This window comes from Felis catus, chromosome A3, assembly GCF_018350175.1.
Source record: "Felis catus isolate Fca126 chromosome A3, F.catus_Fca126_mat1.0, whole genome shotgun sequence".
NCBI lineage: Eukaryota > Metazoa > Chordata > Mammalia > Carnivora > Felidae > Felis > Felis catus.
The window spans coordinates 21,072,003-21,095,331 of NC_058370.1; the positions used below are offsets into that span (position 1 = coordinate 21,072,003).

General features: G+C 54.0%; 1 protein-coding gene and 1 long non-coding RNA gene across 3 annotated transcripts; one reads left to right on the top strand and one right to left on the bottom strand.

Annotated features, from left to right (window-relative positions):
• Window positions 1-5,469: 5,469 nt before the first annotated feature.
• On the bottom strand, window positions 5,470-10,828 carry SLC32A1 (solute carrier family 32 member 1). 2 transcript variants are annotated; one of them, XM_045053637.1, is made up of 4 exons: window positions 10,695-10,828; window positions 9,867-10,190; window positions 9,543-9,767; window positions 5,470-7,386 (listed from the first exon to the last, which is right to left on the bottom strand). In XM_045053637.1, exons 2-4 carry the CDS (start codon window positions 9,933-9,935, stop codon window positions 6,199-6,201), a joined length of 1,482 nt encoding a protein of 493 aa, XP_044909572.1. In that variant the 5' UTR covers window positions 9,936-10,190; window positions 10,695-10,828; the 3' UTR covers window positions 5,470-6,198. The 2 variants fall into 2 exon arrangements, with proteins under 2 accessions (XP_044909572.1, XP_011279188.1); XM_011280886.4 differs by having other exon boundaries at window positions 9,543-10,190.
• A 10,414-nt stretch (window positions 10,829-21,242) lies between these two features.
• On the top strand, window positions 21,243-23,115 carry LOC123384203. Its single transcript, XR_006594921.1, has 3 exons — window positions 21,243-21,690; window positions 21,803-21,857; window positions 22,698-23,115. It is a non-coding gene; the product is annotated as an uncharacterized LOC123384203 (long non-coding RNA).
• The last annotated feature ends 214 nt before the right edge of the window (window positions 23,116-23,329 follow it).

Here is a 23,329-nt window from a genome sequence, read left to right on the forward strand (position 1 = left end):
AAACCCATTATCTCATCTGAAAGTATCTGAAAGTATCTCATCAGTCATTAAACTGAGAAAGCAGGGATAAGCAGAACACAGAGAACAGTAAATATAAGTGAATGTAAGTTCAAGAGCTACATTTATGGGGCGCTGGGTGGCTCAGTCGGTTAAGCGTCCAACTTCGGCTCACGTCATGATCTCACGGTTCGTAAGTTCGAGCCCCACGTCAGGCTCTGTGCTGACAGCTCAGAGCCTGGAGCCCATTTCAGATTCTGTGTCTCCCTCTCTCTCTGCCCCTCCTCTGTTCATGCTCTGTCTCTCTGTCTCAAAAATAAATAAATGTTAAAAAAAATTTAAAAAAAAAGAGCTACATTTATGTATACTAACATGGGAAAAACTTCAAGATTTATTTTTAAAAGAAGTAAGTGAAAGCAGCACAGTGTATAGTAAACTACCTTGAAGAAAGGGTGGGGACGAATATATATGGATTTGCTTGTATTTTCATACAGATAGACAAGAAACTAATATAAGAATATACTTATAAAGAGAGGAGCCAAGGTGGGAGGGTCAGGTATGGGGAAAATGTTCACAGCATACTTTAAAACATTTTAAGCCATGTGAATGTATTACTTTTTCAGGGGGAAAAAAAAAGCACTGTGTATAAGTAAGGTAGACTGGATTCTCGTTTCTGGTTCTCCACTCCCATATAATAAGATTAGAATCCATACCACCTGCCATGTAACTTTGTAGGGCCTCTCGCTATAAACATTGATACTGGGCTTGGCCACGTGGCTTGCGTTCAGCCAGCGCTAAACAAATGTGATCTGAGCAGAGGCTTTAAGTGTGCTTTGTGGTTTAGACTGCCCTCTTTGCACTCCTGCTGTTAGTCATAAGAAGAACATGCCCGGAGTGTGACGAGGATGGAAAATACACGGAGCAGACCCAAACCCAAGCTGCAGCCTAGAGCCAAGTCCAAGCTGACCCATAATCTACAGTTGGGCTGCCCCGTGGATCCATGAACAGCAACAAAATGTTTGTTCTCCACTGAAATTCTGGGTTGCCACGCAGCATTACTGCAGGAGAAAATGGACACACTAGACTAATGCTATCCAATAGTACTTTCTGCCATGATGGAAGTGTTCTACAGTCTGCAGTGTCTAATGCATGCGCCACATGTGAGTAGTGCAACAGAGGAGCTGATTTTTAATTTAATTTAATTTAAATTTACATTTGCATTTAAATAGCCCCGTGTAGCTGGTGGCTACTCTGTTGTACAACACAGCACTAGACAAAATCTATGGTGGTAATTATTTGCCCGTAGAAATGACTAGAAGAAAATAGATCAGAAGCCTACTGTATTCATTTCCTAGGGTCGGCATAATAAAGTACCCCTAGGAATGGCTGAAAACAGAAGAAATTTATTCTCTCGTAGTTCTGGATGCCAGAAGTCCCAAAAAGGTGTGGACAGAGCCATGCTCTTTCTGACGGCTTTAAGGAAGAATTCGTTCCACGCCTTTATCTTATATTTGGGTGTCGCTTGTAGTCCTTGCCTTGTACACACATCACTCCACTCTCCGCCTCCACTGTCACATGGAATTCTCCCTGTGTGTGTATCACTTTTCCTCTTCTTGTAAGGACACTAGTCATATTGAATGAAGGGCCCATCCTGACCTTATCTTAACAATTACATCTGTATGCCCTGTTTCCATCCCACCCACGGAGTGTTATTTGGAGCTGCCGGCAGGTGTAAAGCTCCTCCCCTCCCCATCCCCTTCCAGAGCTTGACCCTTAATGCTGCTGGACCACCCTGCTGGGCGTTTGCGGCTAGAGGTCTCTCCCCTCCTGGCCCCTCTTCGACCCCACAACTGGCAGAGGTGGTACCCACAGCATCACTGTGGGATGAGTCATAGCCAGGCTCTTGAACAGATTCACTCCAAACCTCTAGGAAGGAAGTAGAGCTCCTCTTCCAAGCCCTACCTCACACTTAGGACTGGGATGAGCATGAGCAAGTGAAGCATTTGCTCAGAGAGCAAAGTTTAAGACGGTGCAAAAAAATTCAATGAGATATTTGATGCATGATTTTTTTTTATTTTTTAATGTTTATTTATTTAGAGAGAGCGCATGCATGGGTGAGCTGGTGAGGGACAAGAGACAGTGGGAGAGAGAGAATCACAAGCAGGCTCCATGCTGTCAGCACAAAGTTCCACGCAGGGCTCGATCTCACAAAGCACGAGATCATGACCTGAGCCGACATCAAGGATTGGAGGCTTGATCGACTGAGCCACCCAGGCACCCCTTGATGCACTATTTTAAAGATCAAAATTCAGGGGCACCTGGATGGCTTAGTCAGTAGAGCATGTGACTCTCAATCTCCGCGTCTTGAGCTCAAGCCTCACATTGGGCATGGAGCCAACACACACACACACACACACACACACACACACACACACACAAATACATAATAAATCAATATCAAAATTTAAGCCTGCACCATAATGTTCAAAATAACATGAACAAAATAATAAAATGTGAAATCAAGACAGGATCCTTATCGCTGACATTTTGCTTTTGCTTTGGACTTGGGATGGCTGAGCAGAGATAGCACTGCCACTGGTCCTGTGCTATCTGAATGTCACTGGTACCGATCCTGCATGCTTCCATAACAGGGAAATACGCTGATGGCTGCAACTTGGAAGGACATTTTTTAAAAAGGTGGATCGCTACCTGGATAGATGGATAGCTATAGGGTAGATAATCCAACACTGTAAAACTGTCGATTGCTCAGTCTAGGTGGCGGGCGTATGCACTGTCAGTGTAGAATTCTTCCACCTTTTCTGTAAGCTCGCAAGTGTTCTTTGAAGAGGAAGAAAAATAAATAAATAAAAGCCGTGGGAAAAACACCCAAGGTTGGTTCTCTGGGGTCAAACCAGCTCCACCTCCTGAATCCCTGCACGTCCAGGCCTGGGTTTCCCACCGCACCTTCACTGGCAGTGACGACTAAGCCCTCTAGCTGATCTGCCCCCTCCTTGACTGCAGCCTCTCTCTGGCCCTTGCCCTTGAGATCTTTCATCCCCACCAACAGAAAGTCGAGGATCCTTCTCAACTTCCTGACTGGTCCCTACGAGCCTATTTGGCTCCCTCCATCCATCCAAATGGATAAAGGGAACAGATCAGTCCCTGGGGCAGGACATGTCATTCAATGAAACACTTGGACAACATAGCCTCCTTCTCCTCCTTCTGTTTGAGGGGAAAACGATCAAAAGCCCACTTTCGAAATACGAAGGACCTGAAAATAAAGCACTAGAGGTAAGCAGTGATTATCAATGGGGCAGGGCGGGGGATGGCAGGGTGGGAAGAAGCAGTTAGAAATCTGGATTATGCAGGAAAGAGATTACCCAAAATCTAACGGTGGAGAGCCTTCTTTGAGGGCCGGCAGCTTGCGCTCTCACCGCTGGGGGGCGAGGTAGGACATCGCTCCGGAGCAGGCGGCGACTCCTGGGTTCCTCCGGGGACAAGTGTCTTGGTTCCCAAGCCTTGAGCCAGGTACGCCAATAACACCGTCGCAAGGCTGCCGCCGGAAGGGACCGCTTCTCTGGATCCGTGCTGGGAAAAGATGGGCACCCTGGGACCCGGAGGTGGATTCCGCCTCTCCTCTTCAGTTCGACCCCCTGATGAATCTGACCGGGCCTATCCGCGCCCTCGGACTCATACCCGAAACAAAATCGGAATGCTTCCTTTGAACTTCTACCCACACACTTTGGTGTTGGCGGCAGGAGTTCGGAGATGGGCCTCAGCTACCCAGGCTCCCTATTTCTTCCAGTTGCCTGAATGCGAGTCTGGGATGGATGTCCTACCCACGAGGGTGCAGGGTTTCTTCTGGGGCGCCTAGAAGGCTGGGTCTCCTGACCCTCACCCTCCGGACTCGCTGTGGGGGAGGGGGGAACCCAGGCTCCTGTAAGCTGAGCACAAAGCCCGGAGCAGGACGCAAGGGAGTGGATCTAGGCAAGTCCGCGGAGGTGGCAGCCACTGTCCAGAACCTGCCTGCTGTCTCATTTGTCCTTCTAAAGACGGGAAGGATGGAGCTGGTGCAGCCTGACGCTCCCACCTTCCCATCCACTGCAGCAGCCCGGGCTTTTTCTGAAGACTGCACACCTCCCTGAGACTCAGAGTGCACCCCAGGGTCTGTGGACCCACTGAGAAGTGGCGGGTAGGGAAGGGAGGGGTGGTCAGCTTCGGGACTGAGAGACATCAGAGAGCTTAGCAAACAGGATCCTCTGCTCAGCTCTGGATCCTGAATGCGCGACAATAGTGACAAGCGGGATTAGGAGACAGCGGACATCCCAAATAGCCCGTTTAAATAGTCAGAACCCCGGGCAGCAGAGGGCAGATCTTATCCCTGCTCTGCTCCATAGCTGCAGAATCAGGATGGTGCGAGGTCACCTCTACCACAGGCACGCCCACTCAATGCTCTGCACACACGCACGCACACACACACACATATTCATCAAGGCTCTCACAAGACTTCCGTCCACCCCACACGCAGATCTTTATATCTCCTACACATGCGCATACAGGCCTCCACAGCCGTCGCTGAGGGCAGGGAGGATGGACATTGTTCTTAGGCAATCTCCCAGTGCTTTCTGGTGCAGAGATCACACCAAGAGAATTCGTTCCAAACTAGTCCTCTCTGCCTTGGTGGCGGTGACAAAAAACCTCCCGCACGGCTACTCTCAAAGTGAGAGAGGACCCCAGGAATGGCCCAGCCTTCCTGCATTCCCGGATCCCGTATGGTAATTCTGACTGTGACCCTCGGCAACCATGCCCAGGACTGGCACCCCGCAGTTGGATCTGCACACACACACAAAGGACTGGACCCTCTAGGTAATTAAAAAAAAAAAAATCCAACAGGCTGCTCAAGGAGAAGGGAGACTGGGATCCAGATAGCTCAGGCTGTTGATTCTAAACAGCTAGATCTCTTCGCTGTGGCTGTGTAAACCTCAGCTTGGACTTGAGGGGGGATTTCTTGGGTGAGAGATGCCTGGGAGGCCGGGTTGGCCCCTGGCCCTGGGAGCCCTGGGAAATACACAACCTGCGGCTGATTTCCTTTGTATAGTATCTTCACAGTCCACAATCAAGTGTGAATTTCTGCATGCCTTTGTTTATTGTCTTTTTTCTTTTTTTTCCTTTCAGGATTGGAGGGTTGAGAGTCTCTGGAATGCTCTCAGATGGATTCGGAACAAATCTTATCTTGGTGGCGGCAGGGCCCTGGCCACACTGAGACTGCTGCAAGCCCCACGGGCTCCTTCCCCTGCCTCCCCCAAACATCTGGAGAGCCTCCTCTTAGTGCTTCTCACTCCCCCCAGGGTCTCCTACAGGCACTCTTCCATCCACACCTGCTTCACCCGGTCGGGCCAGAGTCGTTCCCGGCGCTCCAACGCTTTGGGATCCCCGAGGGCGCAAAAATGCAGAACCGACAAGAAGCCCGCACACCTTTGTTTCTTCTTTATTTACGGATATAATTAATGTACCGCACTCTAAATTAGAGATAGATTTTTTTTTCTGATATACATTTCGTCTTATTCACCACGAGCACACCACACGCACAGTAGAACAGTTCCACGACCTGATAAATTGCACAAGATGAGTTTGGATTCCTGAAAACCGGCAGGCAAGCCGGCCCTGCCTTGGCTTCTCGCCTCCCCGCTTCGTGGAAGGAAATCGCCCACCCGAAACGGATTTCCCGGCCAGCCTTTCCCTCTGCAGGGTTGAAATGTCTCTGGAATGGGAAGCACTCTTGCTGGAAATGGCTGGACGCTGCAGATTCCGAGCACTGGATGGCTGTGAAATGTCCCCCCAAGGTCAAGTTTCTGCGCCTGCGAGCTGAGCCCCTTCTCCCTCCCTTCCCACCCGCTCGGTGACAGGGACCAAAGAGTAGGGGGCCCTCCGGGAAGGACAGAAAGCCCTGCCCACAAATTCGCCCCCCTGCCTCCCCAGAAACTAGGGTGTTGTGGGAAAGAAAGGACAACAGAAACGCAGACGCGATGGATTGTGGATTCCTATCCCTCCCACCCCACCCCACCCCCGTCCCCAATAATCAGAAACTAGGAACCAGAGATGTTTAAAGCTTGGCTTCCCAAGCGCGGCGGCAGGGCGCACAGGGCTGGTGGGGGAGGGTGGGGAGGGTGGGAAGGGCGTGGGAGCGGGAGCCCTCCCGCCCTAGTCCTCCGCGTTGGTTCGGTAGGCCTCGATGAGGCCCTCAAGCGAGTGCACGAAGCCGGACACACTGCAGATGCCACCGATGACGAAGATGGCGACATCGAAGAAGACTTGGTGCCACAGCAGCTTGCGCCAGAGCAGGCGCAGGTGGAAGAGGCTGGGCAGCAGGAAGCAGAGGCCGGCGCCCGTGAGACTGCCGGTGAGACCCATGAGCAGCGCGAAGTGCGGCACGTAGATGGCCATGAGCAGCGTGAAGACGACCAGCGCACAGCGCAGCGTCAGCCCCCACGATTTGAGGCGCCCGTCGCCGCCGTAGCAGGCCGGGAAGAAGGCGCGGCTGCCTTCCTGGAAGAGCGACTTCTCCAGCACCTCCACAGCAGCGAAGAAGGGCAGCGGGTAAGACAACAGCGCCTTGGCCACCAGGAAGATGTTGACCACGGCACGGATGGAACCGGGCAGGTTATCCGTGATGACCTCCTTGGTCTCGTCGGCCCAGGTGAGGTAGGCGACCAGCGCGAAGAGGCCCTTGAGCACGCAGGCGGCGATGTGAGTCCAGTTCATCATGCAGTGGAACTCGCTGGGCTGCTGCATGTTGCCCTCCAGCGAAGGCAGGAAGATCTGGGACGTGTAGCTGAACACGATGATGCCAATGGAGATGGGAAACTTCTTGACGTCGATGTAGAACTTGACCTTCTCCCAGGCCCAGTCGCGTGCCCGTGACAGGCAGTAGGCGATGACCAGGATGTTGATGACGAAGTGGGCCAGAGTGCACAGCAGGCTGAACTTGGACACCGCCTTGAGGTTCTTAAGGAAGGCGCAGGGCAGCAGCACGGCGGTGGCGATAATGGCCCAGGACTTCTGCGACACGGGCAGCCCCGGGAAGCTGTTGTACATGAGGTTGCCGCTGACCACCACGTACAGGATGCAAGTCATCACCAGCTCGATGATCTGCGCCACGTTCACCACGCGGCCTCCCAGCGTCGGGAAGCGCGGCGCGCAGCACGCGTTGGCGATGGCCACGTACGAGTCCCGCACGCGCACCACCTCGCCGTCCTCGTTCTCCTCGTACAGGCACGCGATGAGGATCTTGCCGGTGTAGCAGCACACCACGGCGGCGAAGATGATGAGGAACAACCCTAGGTAGCCGCCGTGCAGGATGGCGTAGGGCAGGCCCAGCACGAACATGCCCTGCGGAGCGGAAAAGGGAACCAGACGCCGGGGCTCAGCGGCAGCAGCCTCGTCAGAGGGGGCCTAGAGGCGTGGCTTAAAACTGGGGCCGCGAGGGGGCGCTACGCGGAGTGAGAACCGGGCTTCAGCCCCGGGGAAGGGAGGTTAACGGGCGGCTGCAATGGGGGTGTCCCGCGGCCTCACCGGGGGAAGCCCGGGCGTCGAGTCAGATGGAGAGGGAGGCGTTCAAGGACGGAACTGAGAGGGAAAGGTGCGCTAAGGGCCGGGAGGTGGGGAGGAGGCTGAGCGTGGGGTCAAGCCACAAGGAGGCAAAAGGTATATGGAGATATTTTGGAAGGAGATAAGAAGGGGCTGGAGGGGTCAGGGCCAGAAAAGGGCGGCGAGACAGGTAGAGAGCTGGGCCTGAGCCACTAGGGAGAGGGGGTGAGGGATTTTAGGTGCGGCTCCAGTGGGGTACAGGGAAGCTAACGAGGGCCTAAGGCCGATTGGAGAAGGGAGCCTTGTAACAGCAGGGGCCGGGAAGAGCGCTGGGGTAGGGCGGAAGAGGGGCTACAGGTGAGCGAAGCAGAGGGAGGCCAGAACGGAGGAAATGTGAGAGTGGCCAGAAGGCTCTAGGGGGGAGAGGCCAGAAGGGTAATGGCGGGGGGAGGGGGGGGAGCGCGAGCAGTGACTGAGAGGCTAAATCAAGCAGGAATCAAGCTGTGGACTCAGGCGGGCGGACTGTGGAAGGAAGGTTTAGAATCCACAAAGAGAAGAAAAGCTAACGAAATCCAGGGTTTCCGAGGCCTCCAGGCCTCCCGGCTCCCACCCTGGCCTCCCTCCGGGCCTATGGAACGGGGCCTTCAAAGACGCCCCTGGAGAAGGCGGGGGTGGCAAGGAGGCGGTCGCGGTCTCCTGCCCCCGGTTCCGCACGGCCGTCTCGCCGGGCCCGGGAGCGGGAGGCGCCTCGGGCCCGACCACTTAGTGCGCAGGGCCCTGCTCAGCCCGGGTCCCCGAGCAAACCCGCCGCGGCCCTCCCGCTCCCGGGAGGCCCACGTTGTGCGTCCCAACGACCGTGCGCTCCGGGGACGCGAGGGGGACCAAGCCACAGGGCCCGGGGGCACCTAGGGCTGAGGCCTCCTCCGCTCCGCGTGCCGCGGCCTGCCCGCCTCCGCCAGTTCCGGGGGTCGTTGTGCGCATTCCAAACCCGGTCCCAGAAGAGTCCGGCGCCTCCTGGTGGGGAGTGGGGCGTTGCGAGTAGCTGGAAGGGGTGGCCGGCCTGGAGGGTAGAGGCAGTTCAGAGCATCCAGAGGCGGCTTCTCCAGGGTCACATGCGGAGAAGCTGGTCGCCTCTTTGCGGTGTAGCCGGAATTTCGGGCGAAAGGGGTGAGTCTGTGCGCAGAAGCACTGAGGTACCACGGGCCATTTGTGCTTGTGTGGGCACATAATATGTGTGCTTATGTTTGGGTACACCTGTATGTCCCCAGTAGGGCTGCACTTGAGAAAGTGGGCTGAATCCTGTTTGCATGAGTCTGCGCTTGTGTGCCTGTGAATGTTCAAATAGGTTCGTGTGTGTGCTTGGTATGTCCAGGTATGTGCTTGTGTGGGGGCGTATGAAGGTGCGTTTGAGGATAACCCCGTGGTCTATATATAGACGCATGTCGTGCGCACCTGTGCGGGGAGTTGGTTCGTGCGGGAGGGGGAATGTGAGCCTGTGTGTCGGTGCCGGTGTCAGAGCAGGAGACTCCCAGCTCAGCAGTTCCCCCTTCTCTTTTCCTCCCCAACATGCAGCTGTGAATCCATTCCGGAGTCCCGGGAGACACCGTTCCCTCCAATCCTGATTTTCCTTCTCCCTCACCACTCCCCGATCCCCCTCCTCCTGTTTCCCTCCCTTTTGCAGGGTCTCAGGGCAAGTGCCTCGGACCTAACGGCAGCCCGGCTGTCCAGCGGCTGGCGCCGCTGGAGGGAGCGCGGATCTGGGCGGGAGCCGCCGCTTGTAGGGTTGCAGATCCCCCCCGCAGGGCTGGGTGGGAAGGGGGAAAGGCGACGTCCTGAGGAGGGGAGGGGGGTCTCTCGGCCCGAGATCCCCCGGGGACTCAGCTGGGGGTAGGGCCTGGTTCTCTGAGCTAAAGGAGGTGGAGGGTGGGGGCAGGTAGAGCAGGGAATCCCGCGCTCACCTGGATAGCGTTGGTCACGTTCCAGCCCGCCTCCCACGCCGTGATCTTGGGTTTGTCGTGGCCCCCGAACTCGCCACCGGCCCCCAGAGCCTGGTCCTTGGAGCCCGAGGGCGGCAGGGGCGCGCCTCCGCCGCGCTGGTAATGGATGTCTCCCTCGACGGGCGGCTCGGCGCCCTCGTCCCCGCAGGGCTCGCCCTCGGTTTTCAGGATGTCCATCTGCAGGCCCTGACGGTGCTCAAAGTCGAGGTCGTCGCAGTGAGCAAAACCCACCGCCTCCTCGTCGGTGGCCGCCTGAAAACCCATCCTGGCGAACATGCCGCTCACCTTGGCCTGGGACTTGTTGGACACTGTTGTGGCCACGTTGGACAGCTTGCTGCGTAAAAGGGTGGCCATGGCTGCGGCGGGGTCCGTGGAAAGGACACAAGGGGCTGGGGGCGCGGGGGAAGCGCGGCAAGGCGGCGAGGGCCAGGGGGGCGCGAGGCCGCTATCTTCGCTCGCTTTCCCCGCGGCGTCCCAGGGCGCTCTGGCTCATGACCCCTTCGGCTGGCGTTTGAGGCTCGCTCGAAGCCCACCCCGCGGGCGGGCGGCGGGGCTGGCGGAGCGGCGGCGGCGAGTGCACTGCGGAGCTGCCGCGGGGCGCGCGCTGGGCTGCGGAGGGCGGCGGCGGCGGCGGCGGCGGCGTCAGAGCAGCTACGCGAGGCTGGCGCGGCGCCCCCACCCGTGCGCAGCCCAATGCGCTCCCGCCCCTCGGAATCAGGCGGGGGGCGGGCGCTGGGGAAGGGGAAACACCCGGAGGCAGGGGGTGCGTGGGGAGGAGGGCAGCGAGAAGAAACAGGGTCGCGAAGGGACTCGGGAGAACTGAATGGGGGCCGGAGAAGGGCGCCCGCGGGAGGGCACCGACAGGGAGCGCACCGGGGAGGGGGCTCGGAGGGCACGGTGGGGGGGCTGGAGTGCTGCATTTCTGGGGGAGGTGCTAAGCTCGGATCCTAGCCCTTCCCACCTCGCCGCCGCAAGGAGGGAGGGGGCCGGAGCCTGCTGATTCTAGCGGTCCCGCGGCGGCGATTACCCCCTCCAGAGCCTGGGAGGCTTTCGGCCCCAGAGCTTCTGGCCAAGGACCAGTCTAGACGTCCAGAAAGGCAGCGGGGCAGTTACCTGTCTCGGGCGGCGCCGGCCGTCTGGGCGTCTATCTGTACCAATTACTCACACTGAAACCTGGCCGCAAGCCCCCTTCGGAGGCAGACAGTGTCCGTCCTGGTCCAGTTTCAAGAATGTTCAGCCGGGCCTCGGTCACCGGGCTGTCTCAACCCGTCCAGGGACGCCGCGATGGAAGCGATTCTGCGGCTCGGTCGCCACCAGCCGCTCTCCATCCGCTCCAACCGCCACCAACCGCTCTCACTTTCTTTTCGTTGAGGAGTCTGGAAGGAGCAGGACTTCGTGAGGGCCTTTCTCGACAGCCTCTTGGCGGGTCTGCGAATGCACACGCCGCACAGGGGCTCAGCCGGTGTCCCGCCCGGAGGGAAGAAGGGCTCGCCGCGAGCCCGGGGCTCAGAGGTGCGCGGTGCGTTCGCCGAGGCGGTGAAAACCTAGATCGTTGCTGATGAGTGGGGTGCTCGAGTCAGAGAGCGACCCCGAGACAAAGACCGATACTGTATCAGATACTGCTACGGGCTGAATCTGAAAGGACTCCGAGGGTGAGATTTGGTAACTGTGTTTATTCTGTACATGTGTGGTTTCGTGCGCATTTCAGCCTGTGCGTGCGCAGAGCTTGTGTGCTGGATTGTGTGGATAAGTGTTGCCGACTGGCTTGCCTGCGTTTCTGCCTGTGTGAACCCTTTTGTAGTTGTGTCTCCGTGAGGGTCCACAGCTCGGTAAGGGTCCCTGCGTGTGTTCCCAGCTGGGCTCCCGCGAGGACGACTCCTGAGCAGTAAACAGCAGCTTGGCGACCTGGCTTCGGTGGAGGAGGTCTAGCGGCTGTGACTGGGGTGGGAGTGGGGGGAGGGAGAAACTGAAGGAAAGGAGAAGAAAGCGATCCCCAATCTCCCCCTCTCAAGGCTCTGTCTCTCTGAGAACCCCAGTCTCTCCCGCGCCCCCCTGCCCCCCGCCCCTGTAGTATTCCTAGATTAGCTCACGTCAGCGCACAAGTAGGGCGGCCTGAGGGCTTTGACCAGCGAGTTGGAGCTTCCTGGACAAGACAGGCTTCCCCCCTACTCCCTACCCCCCATTGCCAGTGCCTTCCAGTCTCCCTGAAGCTCTTCTCCAGATAGGAACCTCTGCCACATTGGACGGAGATGCTCCCTTGATCCCTCCCCAGGTACTCTCTTATATTCTCCCCAAAGCCTGCTTACCAGAAGCCAAGACAGAAGCCCACCCCCTAACCTGAGCAATCCACTCCCCTGCACTATGAGGAGAAGATACTGCCAAGAAAACCTCCCCATAGAGCCCAGCTCCAAACACAGACCCCTCAAGTCACGATAAGACCTAGAACAAAGAACAGAAATCCTTCCTCCCCAAACACAGATTGTCTCGTCCAAGGAGACTTGAAGTAGAACTGATCTCCCATCCCAGAGATCATCTTCCACTCCATCCCCAAAGGCTGGGGAGAGAGATCCCCTCTCCCTACAGACTCCTACAGGCAAAGATCTTCACCTCCTCATCCTTATCCCAGCTTTTCTGTTCCTGGTGAAATTCTTTAGTTCCACACGAGGTGGTCCAGGCAGAGACTAGGAGTCCCTAGTGTCTTCCTCTACCCCATACACCCCCACACCTGGGGGTGGCCATTGATGCCTTTTGACAACTATGTATCAGTTGGTCATTCCTGATTTATGGGTTGATTTATGATGGTCCAAAATGCTTATCCTCTCTTTCCTTTTCCCTTATGATGTTTGCTGCTGTAAGACCCAAGGTGGACTGGGGAGTTCTTTCATTAGTGAGAAATGGTGTCATTCATCATTCATGCATTCAGCAAACCTTCTCAGCACCCTACTGTGCATGTGACTCTCTTCCCACTGTTGTGGGAACCACCAAGACAATGCAAGCATGACCCCTGTCTGGGCTCCCGTGGCAATTCTTGGGTCGGTGGGGACACTGGAGAACATTCAGTCCAATCATCCTTTCTGCGATGCTTACACCGTCCCTAAAACATCCCAACAGAGCCTCACATTTACAGATAGGCACACTCAGGCCTGGCAGTGAGGTGTCCTGCTCAAGGTCATTCAGAGCCCAGGGTAGAGGCAGTCTAGGCCGCAGGAATCCTGATGCCCCTCCTGTGCCTTCTCTTCCCTGACCTTGTCTGTCCTCCCATCTCCTCTCCCTGGTTGTTTGGTATTCGGTCACCTCACCGTCAAAAGGGATGACATTTCGAGCAGACGTTAGTTCTTTTGGCAATAATTAGATGCCAACATTAGAGGAGGAAAGCCTCTGTATCCCTCTTTTTTTTTTAATGTTTATTTATTTTTGAGAGAGAAAGAGTGAGCAGGGAAGGGGCAGAGAGAGAGGGAGAGAGAGAATCCCAACCAGGCTTTGCTGCCACAGAGCCTGACTTGGGGCTCGAACTCATGAACCATGAGATCATGACCTGAGCTGAAATTAAGAGCCGGATGCTTAACCGATTGAGCCACCCAGGTGCCCCTTTATCCCTCTTTCTTGCTATTTGCAATAAATGCCTCTTCCCAGGCCAGGGTGGCATGCTCCCAAGCAGCCTTCCTTCACTAGAAAATTCTGCTCCATCATGTATTAGCTGTGTGACATTGGACTACTCACTTAACCTCCCTTAGCTTCTACTTCCTCAACACTAAAATGTGAAAATAATAAATAACTGCCTCATTCGGTTCTTGAAAGGATTCAGTGAGTCCTGTATATAAAATGCCGAGCAATGGACGCTCAGTGCCCGATGCATGGTAGCAATTACTTTATCATCCTGTTGTTGTTGCCATACCAAATAGCCAGGTCTCATTGTTTAGGAAAAAGTGAGTGTACAAGAGAAAGTCTGTGATTGGGTGTGAAAGTCAGAGTGAGTTGGCATGTGCACTCTTCTGTCTTTGTCTCACCTCCCTGTCCTCACCCCTTCCAAGGAAAGAAATGGAGGTCAGGAGTTGGACGGAGGGCAGGGGACCTGGCAGGCAGCCCCAGGAGGCAAACCGGACAACCTGCCTAGCTGGTAATGAGCTGGGCCCGCTCTAGTGAAGCCATCAACCTCCAGATTCTTCTGATAGCTCCTCTAGGGGCACCCTCGCGAGAGGAATTTGCAGCAACGTGGCCCCCTGCGTTGAAACAACACACACATATACACATACACTCACACAACAGAGAAGGACAAGCCAACCGACAGATGCACAAAGAAACGAGGGCCGGCACATAGCTTCAAGTACACCGGCAGATTTACGCTGGGCAACGCACACAGGTCAAGGACAGGCCAGCACACAGACACAAGATTTGAACTGACACTGCCTGCCACACAAAGAAGCCAGGACAGACACCCACAGATGGATCCCCATGCGCACTGGCACCCGGATAATAGACTTCAACACAACAGCAGCACAGGACAGGCATGGACGTGGAGAGTTGTGCACACACTGACAGACGCCCAGACATGGGAACACACATGCAGGTTCACACTGAGACCGATAGGTACCCCCGAATGAAAGAATACCCCTATATGATTACTGAAGGGGAAAATAGGGGAGAAAAAAAGGGAGGAACAGGAGGAACAGGGTGGAGGAGACACAAAAAGGAACGTGCTGGAAGAGGGAAGAGGAAGACAGAGGAAGAGGACATTCCAGGCAGGAGCACAAAAGAGAGAGGTGCCACTGCCTCCTTTTGGCCAATGCCAGAACCCAGACCTGTGACTAAGAAAATGGCAGCTGGGAGGGCTTGTGGAGGGGGAGGAGGACCTGTCCCTGCAGCCCACCCTGGGAGTGGGGGCAGGGGCTCTCCTCTCAGGGCCACACAAGGTCCCAAAGTCTTGAGGGGCTTGGGCCACGTAAGAGGGAGTGTGAGGGGACCCCAGGACTCCTGCCAAGCCCCCTGATACAAGGACAGTACTCTGGATCAGTCCTGAAGCCTGGGCCCAGGGGGAAAACGTATCCCTCTCCCAACATGAGATCCGGTCTCTCTGTTTTTGATGCCTTCAGTACCCAAGGGGTTAAATGCCTGGCTGATGGAGTTGGAGGCCACTTTTGGGGGGAATAAATAGGGTTAAATAGAACTGGGCTTATCTGCCAGAGCAGGCAGCAACATGGGGGATGGGGCAGGAAGCCCTTGAATTAATGGCCTGGAAAGCCAACATCATGAGCATCATTTCGGGGCTGAATGATCACAGACAGACCCCCCTCCTCCCCTTCCTTTTCCAGAGCAAGTTCTGTCTGTGAGCCTTTTCCTGCTGAAGGGACAGAAGCTGGCTCTATACATCAGGCCCCCTCCCTCAAGCTGGGGCATTGGTGAGGTTTTCCTACGGCTGGAGAAAGCCACAGCTACCTTGCCCAAAACCGGAACTCAATTTCCTGATGCTGTGTCTATGGGCACAGAGGAGGAGAGGGACCAGCAAGGCTGAGGGTTCCGAGTGGAACAAAGACCCCGATTCTTCCCCTGCTTTGGTGTGACAAATCAGGTGGGACCATGGAGGGTATCAGTGCTGCCTCTGATAGCTCAGGGTAAAAGATATTAAAATACATTAATGACTAAATATTAGTGGTTTTCCTTGCTGAATTAGCATCCCATCTCTGGGGGTATGCAGGCAGAGGCTGGATTCCTATCAGGGACAATGTCCAGGGGAGTCTTGTCTCAGGGCAAGGGAGGCTGGATTTCATAACTTTTTGTTTTATTTTATTTTATTTTATTTCATTTCATTTCATTTCATTTTATTTTATTTTATTTTACTTTATTTTATTTTATTTTATTTCATTTCATTTCATTTTACTTTACTTTATTTTATTTTATTTTATTTTATTTTATTTTATTTTATTTTAGAGAGAGAGCAGGGGAAAAGGGCAGAGAGAGAGAGAGAGAGAGAGAGAGAGAGAGAGAGAAAAAGAATCTTAAGCAGGCTCCATGCTGTCAGCATGGAACCCCATTGAGGCTGGATCACACAACCCTGGGATCATGACCTGAGCTGAAATCAAGAGGTGAACCCTCAACTGACTGAGCCACCCACGCGCCCCAGGATTTCATAACTTCTGGGCTTCTAGGGCCAAGCCTTCTGTGAAGGTGGCTCTGAGAAGAGGCCAGGGCCAGGGCCCATGGGGACCCAGGCCTGGCCCTCAGCAGCCTTTGAAACCAGAAGAAGCCGCCTGGAAGTGAAGGAGGAGCGCTGGACCAGACTTGATGGGTTAGATCAGTGATTTTTGCCTTTTTCTGGGAGCACAGCCTCCTGTTATGCTGGAAAACAGGGAACACGGCGACCTCACTCCCCGCTGGGTTCCCAGTGCACAGTAGACACTCAATAAACGGAGGCGGGGTTGTGTTAAATTGATGTCATAAAACCATTTGCACCCATGAACTTTCAGTATAATTGGTTGAAGCAACACACATACACAATGGCCAAAATCCAGCCCTGAATTCTGGGTTCTGTAGCCCCTCTAAATGGATCTGTCTTTTATGCCCACATCACCTTCTGCAGAGTTGAAAGCTAGTCATGCAATACGCATGTAGGATGGGATCTTTGTTCAGAATGAGCTTGGGGTGCACACACAGATTCAGGGACTCCTTTCCAGACCACTCAGCACCCTTAGGAATCTGTGGGTCACTGGTTATAGCGACTGGGAGAGACAGCCACGGAGGGGGCTCTGAGTCTGGTGAGCCCTGCCTTGAGGACCCCGGGCTCCAGGAGCTCAAACCTTGCTTATTCTCTCTGCCAGGTAAGGAAGGACACAGTGACAAGGTGGCCCTCTGCAGGCCAGGAAGAATCCTCAGAAACAGACCCTGCCAGATCTTGATCTGGAAGTTCCAGCCTCTGAACTGTGAGAGAATTAATGCCGGTTGTGTAAGCCACCCAGCCTGTGGTGTTTTGTTACGGCACTCCAGCCGACTAAGACACTGAGGGCCTCTGCCAGCCCCTGACCAGCACTAGCTTAGCAGGCAAAGATTTTTCTAGGTCAAACACACGTCACACAGACTTTCCAATTCTCTATAGCCTGTGCATGATGACTCCATGGCCTTCAGCTTAAGAGCCCAATCTGTTAAGTTTGTCTCTCTCCCAGTTGTGCTGAGAGCTGGCCCCGGGTGAGATGCCAATGTTAATATTTAACAAGTGTTTATTCTGTGCATGTATTCTTACGTGATTGCCTTACGGCGTCCCTGTGAGCTTGGATTGGTTTCGTGTCCATTGACAGATGAGGACCCTGGAGCACAGAGAGGTTCAATAACTTGCCTAAGGTCTCACAGATAGGTTGTGGTAGATCCAGGATTCAAACCCAGGTTCAGAGCTGTCCTTACAACCTTAGTGCCCTAGGTGAGCTCGCCTGGAAGGACTTGGACCCTGGGCTCCAGGGAGGGGCTACAATCCGGATCTGGCTCCCAATGACCAGATAGATCTCCATGCACTGACTGGTGTCTATGTCCTCTGGCACCTTCTTCTTCCAACTATTCAGGTGACTCCTCTGGGACAGGGAGGTGGGGAGGCACAGGGTGGGCACACAGTTGGTGCTCAGGAGAGCTTGTGGATTTCACTAAACTCTGGTCCCGGGGAGCTGCGTCCTGTGTCTTGGGCTTTCCAGCCTCAAGAGTCTTGTGGCTCTTCCCCCACAGGATGGCTTAGCCCAGCAGAGTTGATAAAGGCTCCTGGGAAATCAGTTGTGTCCTAAACTGCGATGTGTGAGCTCTCACCCAGAATTGGTTCTTTTTATATTATTATTCTTTAATGTGTATTTATTTTTGAGAGAGAGAGGGAGACAGAGCATGAGCAGGGGAGGGGCAGAGAGAGAGGGAGACACAGAATCTGAAGCAGGCTCCGGGCTCTGAGCTGACAGCTCATGAACTGTGGGGCTGGAACTCATGAACTGTGAGATCATAACCTAAGCTGGAGTCGGACCCTCAACTGACAGAGCCACCCAGGTGCTTCTATATTATTATTATTGTTTAAGATTTTATTTTTAAGTAATCTCTGCACCCCATGTGGGGCTTGAACTCACAATTCTGAGATCGAGTCATATGCTCCACCCACTGAACCAGCCAGGCGCCCCTTTATGATATTATTTTATATCTAAAAAGTCTACCAGCAGATTCTAGGTCTCCTGGATGACCAGACTGCTTTAATTGTCATAGGTCTCATGACAAAAGAACAGAGGGGGGCTAAATGCTAAAGCACACAGAACCATACTCACTATGCAAGTGGCGATTTAATTTCAGCAGTACATCATCCATCACATTAAATTAATCGTGTTATTTTGATGTGTGTGTGTGTGTGTGTGTGTGTGTGTGTGTGTGTGTGTAGCTTTGTTTGTATCCCACTAGCACATCGTCCTAGCTTTTCCTGTTGTATAGAGCTAAAAGGATAAAGCTTTATACTTAGCTTTATGTTTGTACATATTTCGGTAAAATTGTAATAAAGATAATCCATCAATTGTTGGCAAGGGGCTGTAATTTTTTTCCCCCTTTAAAAGTGGTTTGTGTATTACTCAAGTGTGAGAAGCATGCGTTTAATTCATTCTGACCAAGTAGAAAATAAGCTTCACACATTGGTGCCCCACACACAGCCCCTGCCACCTGGACGGGTCCCCATCCTCAGTTTGGCTCCCCCACTGCTGCCTTCGAGGGGAAATATGACAGCGTAATGAACAGTTGTACGACGTGCTATAAAAAGGCAATTAAGGGAACTATTGGACTGGGACAAGCCAGCGTGACCTGGTTAATAGCTCTGAGCCCAGACGGGCTGCGGGGAGGAGGGGCAGAAAGAGGGGGAGGGGTTTGCTGCTCTACAGTGGGCGCAGAGGCTGATCGTCCTGCTGCCCACTAGGTACCCAGGGCACCCAGGCCAGCCTCACGACTAGTGGGTCCAGGGACAGCCTGAGGGGAATGCTGGTTCAGAGCTCAGCTCTGGAAGTCCCCTCTGCCACTGTTGGTTGAGTGACCCTGGGCAGGTGGCTCAGGGTCTCTCAGCTTCAAATTACCCATCTATTAAAAAGGGACAAAAAGGATTGTCCTAGAACGAAGGCAGTAGGAAGGAGGGATGAGGCATTCACTGTTAAACTGGTCAGTGCTCAGAAATGCACATGGAGGGGCGCCTGGCTGGCTCAGTCGGTAGAGCATGGGATTTTTCAAAAACTAATTAATTAATTTTTATTCATTTTGAGAGAAAGAACACGAGCGTGGGAGGGGCAGAGAGGGGGGGGGGAGAGAGAGAATCCCAAGCACGCTCTGTGCAGTCAGTCAGTGCAGAGCCCGACACGGGGCTTGAACCCACAAAAGGGTAAGACCGTGACCTGAGCTGAAATCAAGAGTCGGACACTCAACCGACTGAGTCACCCAGGCACCCTGAGCATGCGACTCTTGATCTCAGGGTCCTCAGTTCAAGGGCCATGTTGGGCGTGGAGCCTCTTTAAAATAAAATTTTTAAAAATTGAAAGAAAGAATCACTTTGTGTTCATCGGGATCTTTCAATTCAGCACAATCTGTGGCTGTGTGTGTGTGTGTGTGTGTGTGTGTGTGTTCTGTTCTAATTAGCCCACCCAGGCTCTGCAGGCTGTGGGTTCTTGGATCAGATCTTCTAGAGTTGTCCATGTGGCCATCCACCTTGCGATGAGCCCTCCCCTTTGGGCCCTCTCTCTTATGTCCTTAGGCTCTAGTCCTCGTTGTCTCCGAATGCTTCTGTTTGTGAACCATCTCAGGTCTGTGGAGACAGAAACACTTCCTGCCCCACCCAAGCGCCCGTTTCACTCTCCTTAACAGTGTGGGTGGCAAGAATGGCGAACTGTACCATGACGAGTACCTGGCACCTAGTAAATGCTCAGTAAAAGCTAGCTATTATCATTGTCGTCACCATTAGGAAAGCTCTGGGTTTATAGTTGACACATAGCGTGGCGCCTGACACAGAGTAGGTGCTCAATAAATGTCGGCTGACTTGGTTCCACTCTTTACCATCCGTGATTGTGTACTAACCCCTCCCTGGGCCCTGATTACCCATTAGTCAGATAAGGATACAATCCTACCCCACAGTCAGTCGGTCAGAGATCTGCCTTGTGAACTGTGGCAACTGGTTCTGTTCGTCTCCACCTTCACCCCCACTCATCTCTGCCTGGCACGTGGATCTGAGAGCCTGGGGAGGCTCAACCCCCTCCCCACGTGCATTTATCCTAAAATAGAAAACCAAGCAGCGTGCCTGCGTTGGTCTACAGGGCCCCTATTTCCTCCTCCCCACAGCCTCAGATGGAAGTGGCATTGAAAGCCAGCCCAGCGACAAAGGAGCAATCAGGAGTCATTATGGCTCATTTAGGGTGGGCTTGGTGATTGGCTGAGATGCACCAGCTCGCTCCCCACTCGGGAGGAAGAGGGTCTGAGCCTGGCGGCTGGAAACCCAGTCCCTCAGCCCCCTCCCTCCAGCCCCTGGCCCCACGCCAGGCAGAAGGGCTCTGAAGGCAGGTCTCAGAAGGAGGCTCTGAGCCCCACTCAGGCCCGCCATCCCCAGCCACCGAAGGCTTCATCTGTGGCCAGACGCTTAACTGGTAGGGTTCTTTTTTTAATTTTTTTTTTTTTAACGTTTCTTTATTTTTGAGACAGAGAGAGACAGAGCATGAACGGGGGAGGGTCAGAGAGAGGGAGACACAGAATCTGAAACAGCCTCCAGGCTCTGAGCTGTCAGCACAGAGCCCGACGCGGGGCTCGAACTCACGGACCGTGAGATCATGACCTGAGCCGAAGTCGGCCGCTTAACCGACTGAGCCACCCAGGCGCCCCATTAACTGGTAGGATTCTAACGTCACATCTGGCCTTCTCCATCATCCAGCTGCCCTCACGACAAAGTCCAAACTCCCTCCCCAGCACTCCCAGTGGGCAAGGCCCCGTGAGTTCTGACCCCAGGCCTGCCTCAGCAGCCTCCTATCCAGCAGCTCAGGGAGATCTCTTTGCTCCCCCTGCAAGGAGGGACCTGCTGCCCACCCCTGATCCCATCCACTCTTGTTTCTGCGGCTCAGAACCCACACTTAAACCAGGAAGGGCCGAATTCAAATCCGATCTCCGCCACTTTGTAGACGCCAGAACAGAAGTCTCACCTGTTCAATGGGGATAATCAGACCTCCCTCCCAGGGTGGCCGAAAGGATTACATCCAAGGAGGTAAAGGATCTGAAAGATCTCATAATAATACATCCTTTGTGGATATTAGCTAGTATTCTTATGCATTCTTAGGTGGCTGTTTCGAGGTTACCTCCCCCTGGAAGCCCTCTTTGATTCCCCAAGATTGGGTTCACCTCTCCCAAGTATTCCTACAACCCTCTCATACTTTGCCCTGGCCTGCTGCATGCACACGCAGGTGTGGCCTGTGTCTTACTCGTCCGTGTAGCCTGGCACTCAGCACAGAGTCTGCCCTGGAGAAGGCTCCTTACAGGCCTCTGGACAAACCATCGCGCTGACCGCCAGGGGCAGATGGGGATGCCCAGCACCCCTGGCCCTCCAAGAGGCTGGACCCAGGAAGGTGAACCCCCAAGCCTCCCCGCCCACAAGTCTGTCTACGGGGCTTTCCAGGACCACTCGCGGTAGCACGTGGAAAATAGATCGTGCTCCTGTGCCCCGCCGAGGCCGCCTCTCAGGGTGCGCATTGAGCTGAGTCTGTGTCCTCTTAATTAGAGTGATAACAGCTATCACTTATGGAAGACATTTTTTCCATCTAAAGAGCTAAATGTGTTATCTCATTTATCCTCACCCTCAGCCCCTAGCTTAGGTCCAGATGGGCATTGCTGGAAGCATGCTGCGGTCTCAGGTAACTATGGAAGGCGGACAGGGGCACGGCCTCAGGAAAGCTGGGACCGGGGACCCCTCTCCGTTTCCCACGTCTGCGGCTGTGCCCTCAGCACGGAACTTTTGTTTTCTGCCTGACCTTCCAGGTTGAGGGAAACATGACTGCCTACAGCTCTCGAGCCTCCCGTATCATAAGTCGTCACCACCAGCGTGGGACTGGCTGTTTGAAAAGTCCCAGGCAGCTGGAAATAAGGGTCTACCTCCCGGGTGAGGCTGATGTGAGGATCAAGGGAGATAATGTGCACAAAGTCCTGTGCCTCTTGGGAAGGACTCAGTAAATGGCAGCTGGGATTAACATCGGTTTTGTTGTTGTTAACAGTGGTGGTATCACCAGCGTGGATCACGCTCAGCCTGAGAGGATGCTGCACTCACAGGTAGGCATGTGAGGCTGGTCCCCGCGACGTGTGGGTCTGTTCTGAGGATGAACAAACCCTGTTCTGAAGACCGTGCCCTGGACCCAGCCTGTCACGGCAGCCAGGGATTTGACCGGGCTCCGGGGCAGGTTCAAAGGATGGGGCTCCCTATGAGCCTGCAGGAGTCCTCCCGCTGGCCTTGATCCTTCCAGCTGCAGACCAAGGCTGGGGTTTTCCTCACGGCCTGGGCTACGTTGTCAATGTGAAGGTCACTGAAGGGTTAGGAGGCCTCCTCCAAGCAAAGATATTAAAGCCAAATGAATGCACTTACCAAAGAGCCTCTGGTAGAGGGCACCCCTCAGTGTCAGAAATTCAAAGGCCATAGGCCTGCTTGAGGCAGGGGCTCTCTGCAGGCTCCCTGAGTCTAGATCCCATAAACATGGAAAGATCCCGGTGCCTGGACAGCGAGACCCAGCCGCTGGCTCCTGAATCAATCTGACCTCAGATGTGGGTACTACAGGCACCCTTTCCCCATTCTCCCAGTTCACGGTGCTGGGGCTCAGCTCCTGGGCCCCTCAGTGCCCAGCGTGGCATAAAAACACTTGTGCGATTTCCACACTGGACTGTTATAAATGGAGCCCTGATGTCAGCGGGTGCTCTCTGTCCCTGGACATCCGGGAGAGGGTCCCCACCCAGGACAGCCCCCGCCCTAATTCCATGGCCGGTGGATCTTTCCTGCCCTTTCAGCAGGTGGGTGTGGGGAGGGGTGCAGTGAAGCCAGAGACAAAGTTTCCTTCTTTTTGCTCCTGGGCCTTTTGTACCCAGCCAGGCCTTTGGGCTTCTCCCCTTCTCCTCCTCCAGGACAGCTTCCGGACCCCCCAAGAATTCTCTCCTGCTGCCTGTTGTCCCAGTGGCCACCACCCCAGGGAAGGGTGCAGAGGCTACAAAAGAGATGTGGAGTTTAGGGAAATGATTTCTGAAAGCCTGGAGCTCCTGGGAACTCACCTAATGCTTTCTGGTCCGAGATCAATAGGTTAGGAGATCTCTAAGGCCTTAATTAAACTAAGTCCTTGAGAAGATAACTAAGCATCCTTTCCTTTCCCCAGCATCAAGCAAGGGGTGACTCTTGTGTGTGTTCTTGGAGGGGAAATTTCCTTTTTTTTCTTTTTTTTTTTCCTTTTCTTGATTTTTTTCCCACGTGGCTCAGAAAAAAAATATGTGTATTATTATATATTATATAAAATATAATGAAAAGTGTCCCTGTAGCTCCTGTCATCCATCTGCCTACCCACCTTCCATTTCTCCAAAACCACTGTTACTGGTTTCCTAAGGACCCTTCCATTTGCCTATACAACATGTACAAGGATATAAGTAAATACAAATGTGTTTTTGTTGTCCTCTTCCCCTTTTTAAATACAAAAAGGTAGCATATTCTACGTTCAGTTGTGTGCATTGGTTTGTTTGGGTTTTGTTTTTTTTGTTTTTTTTTTTTT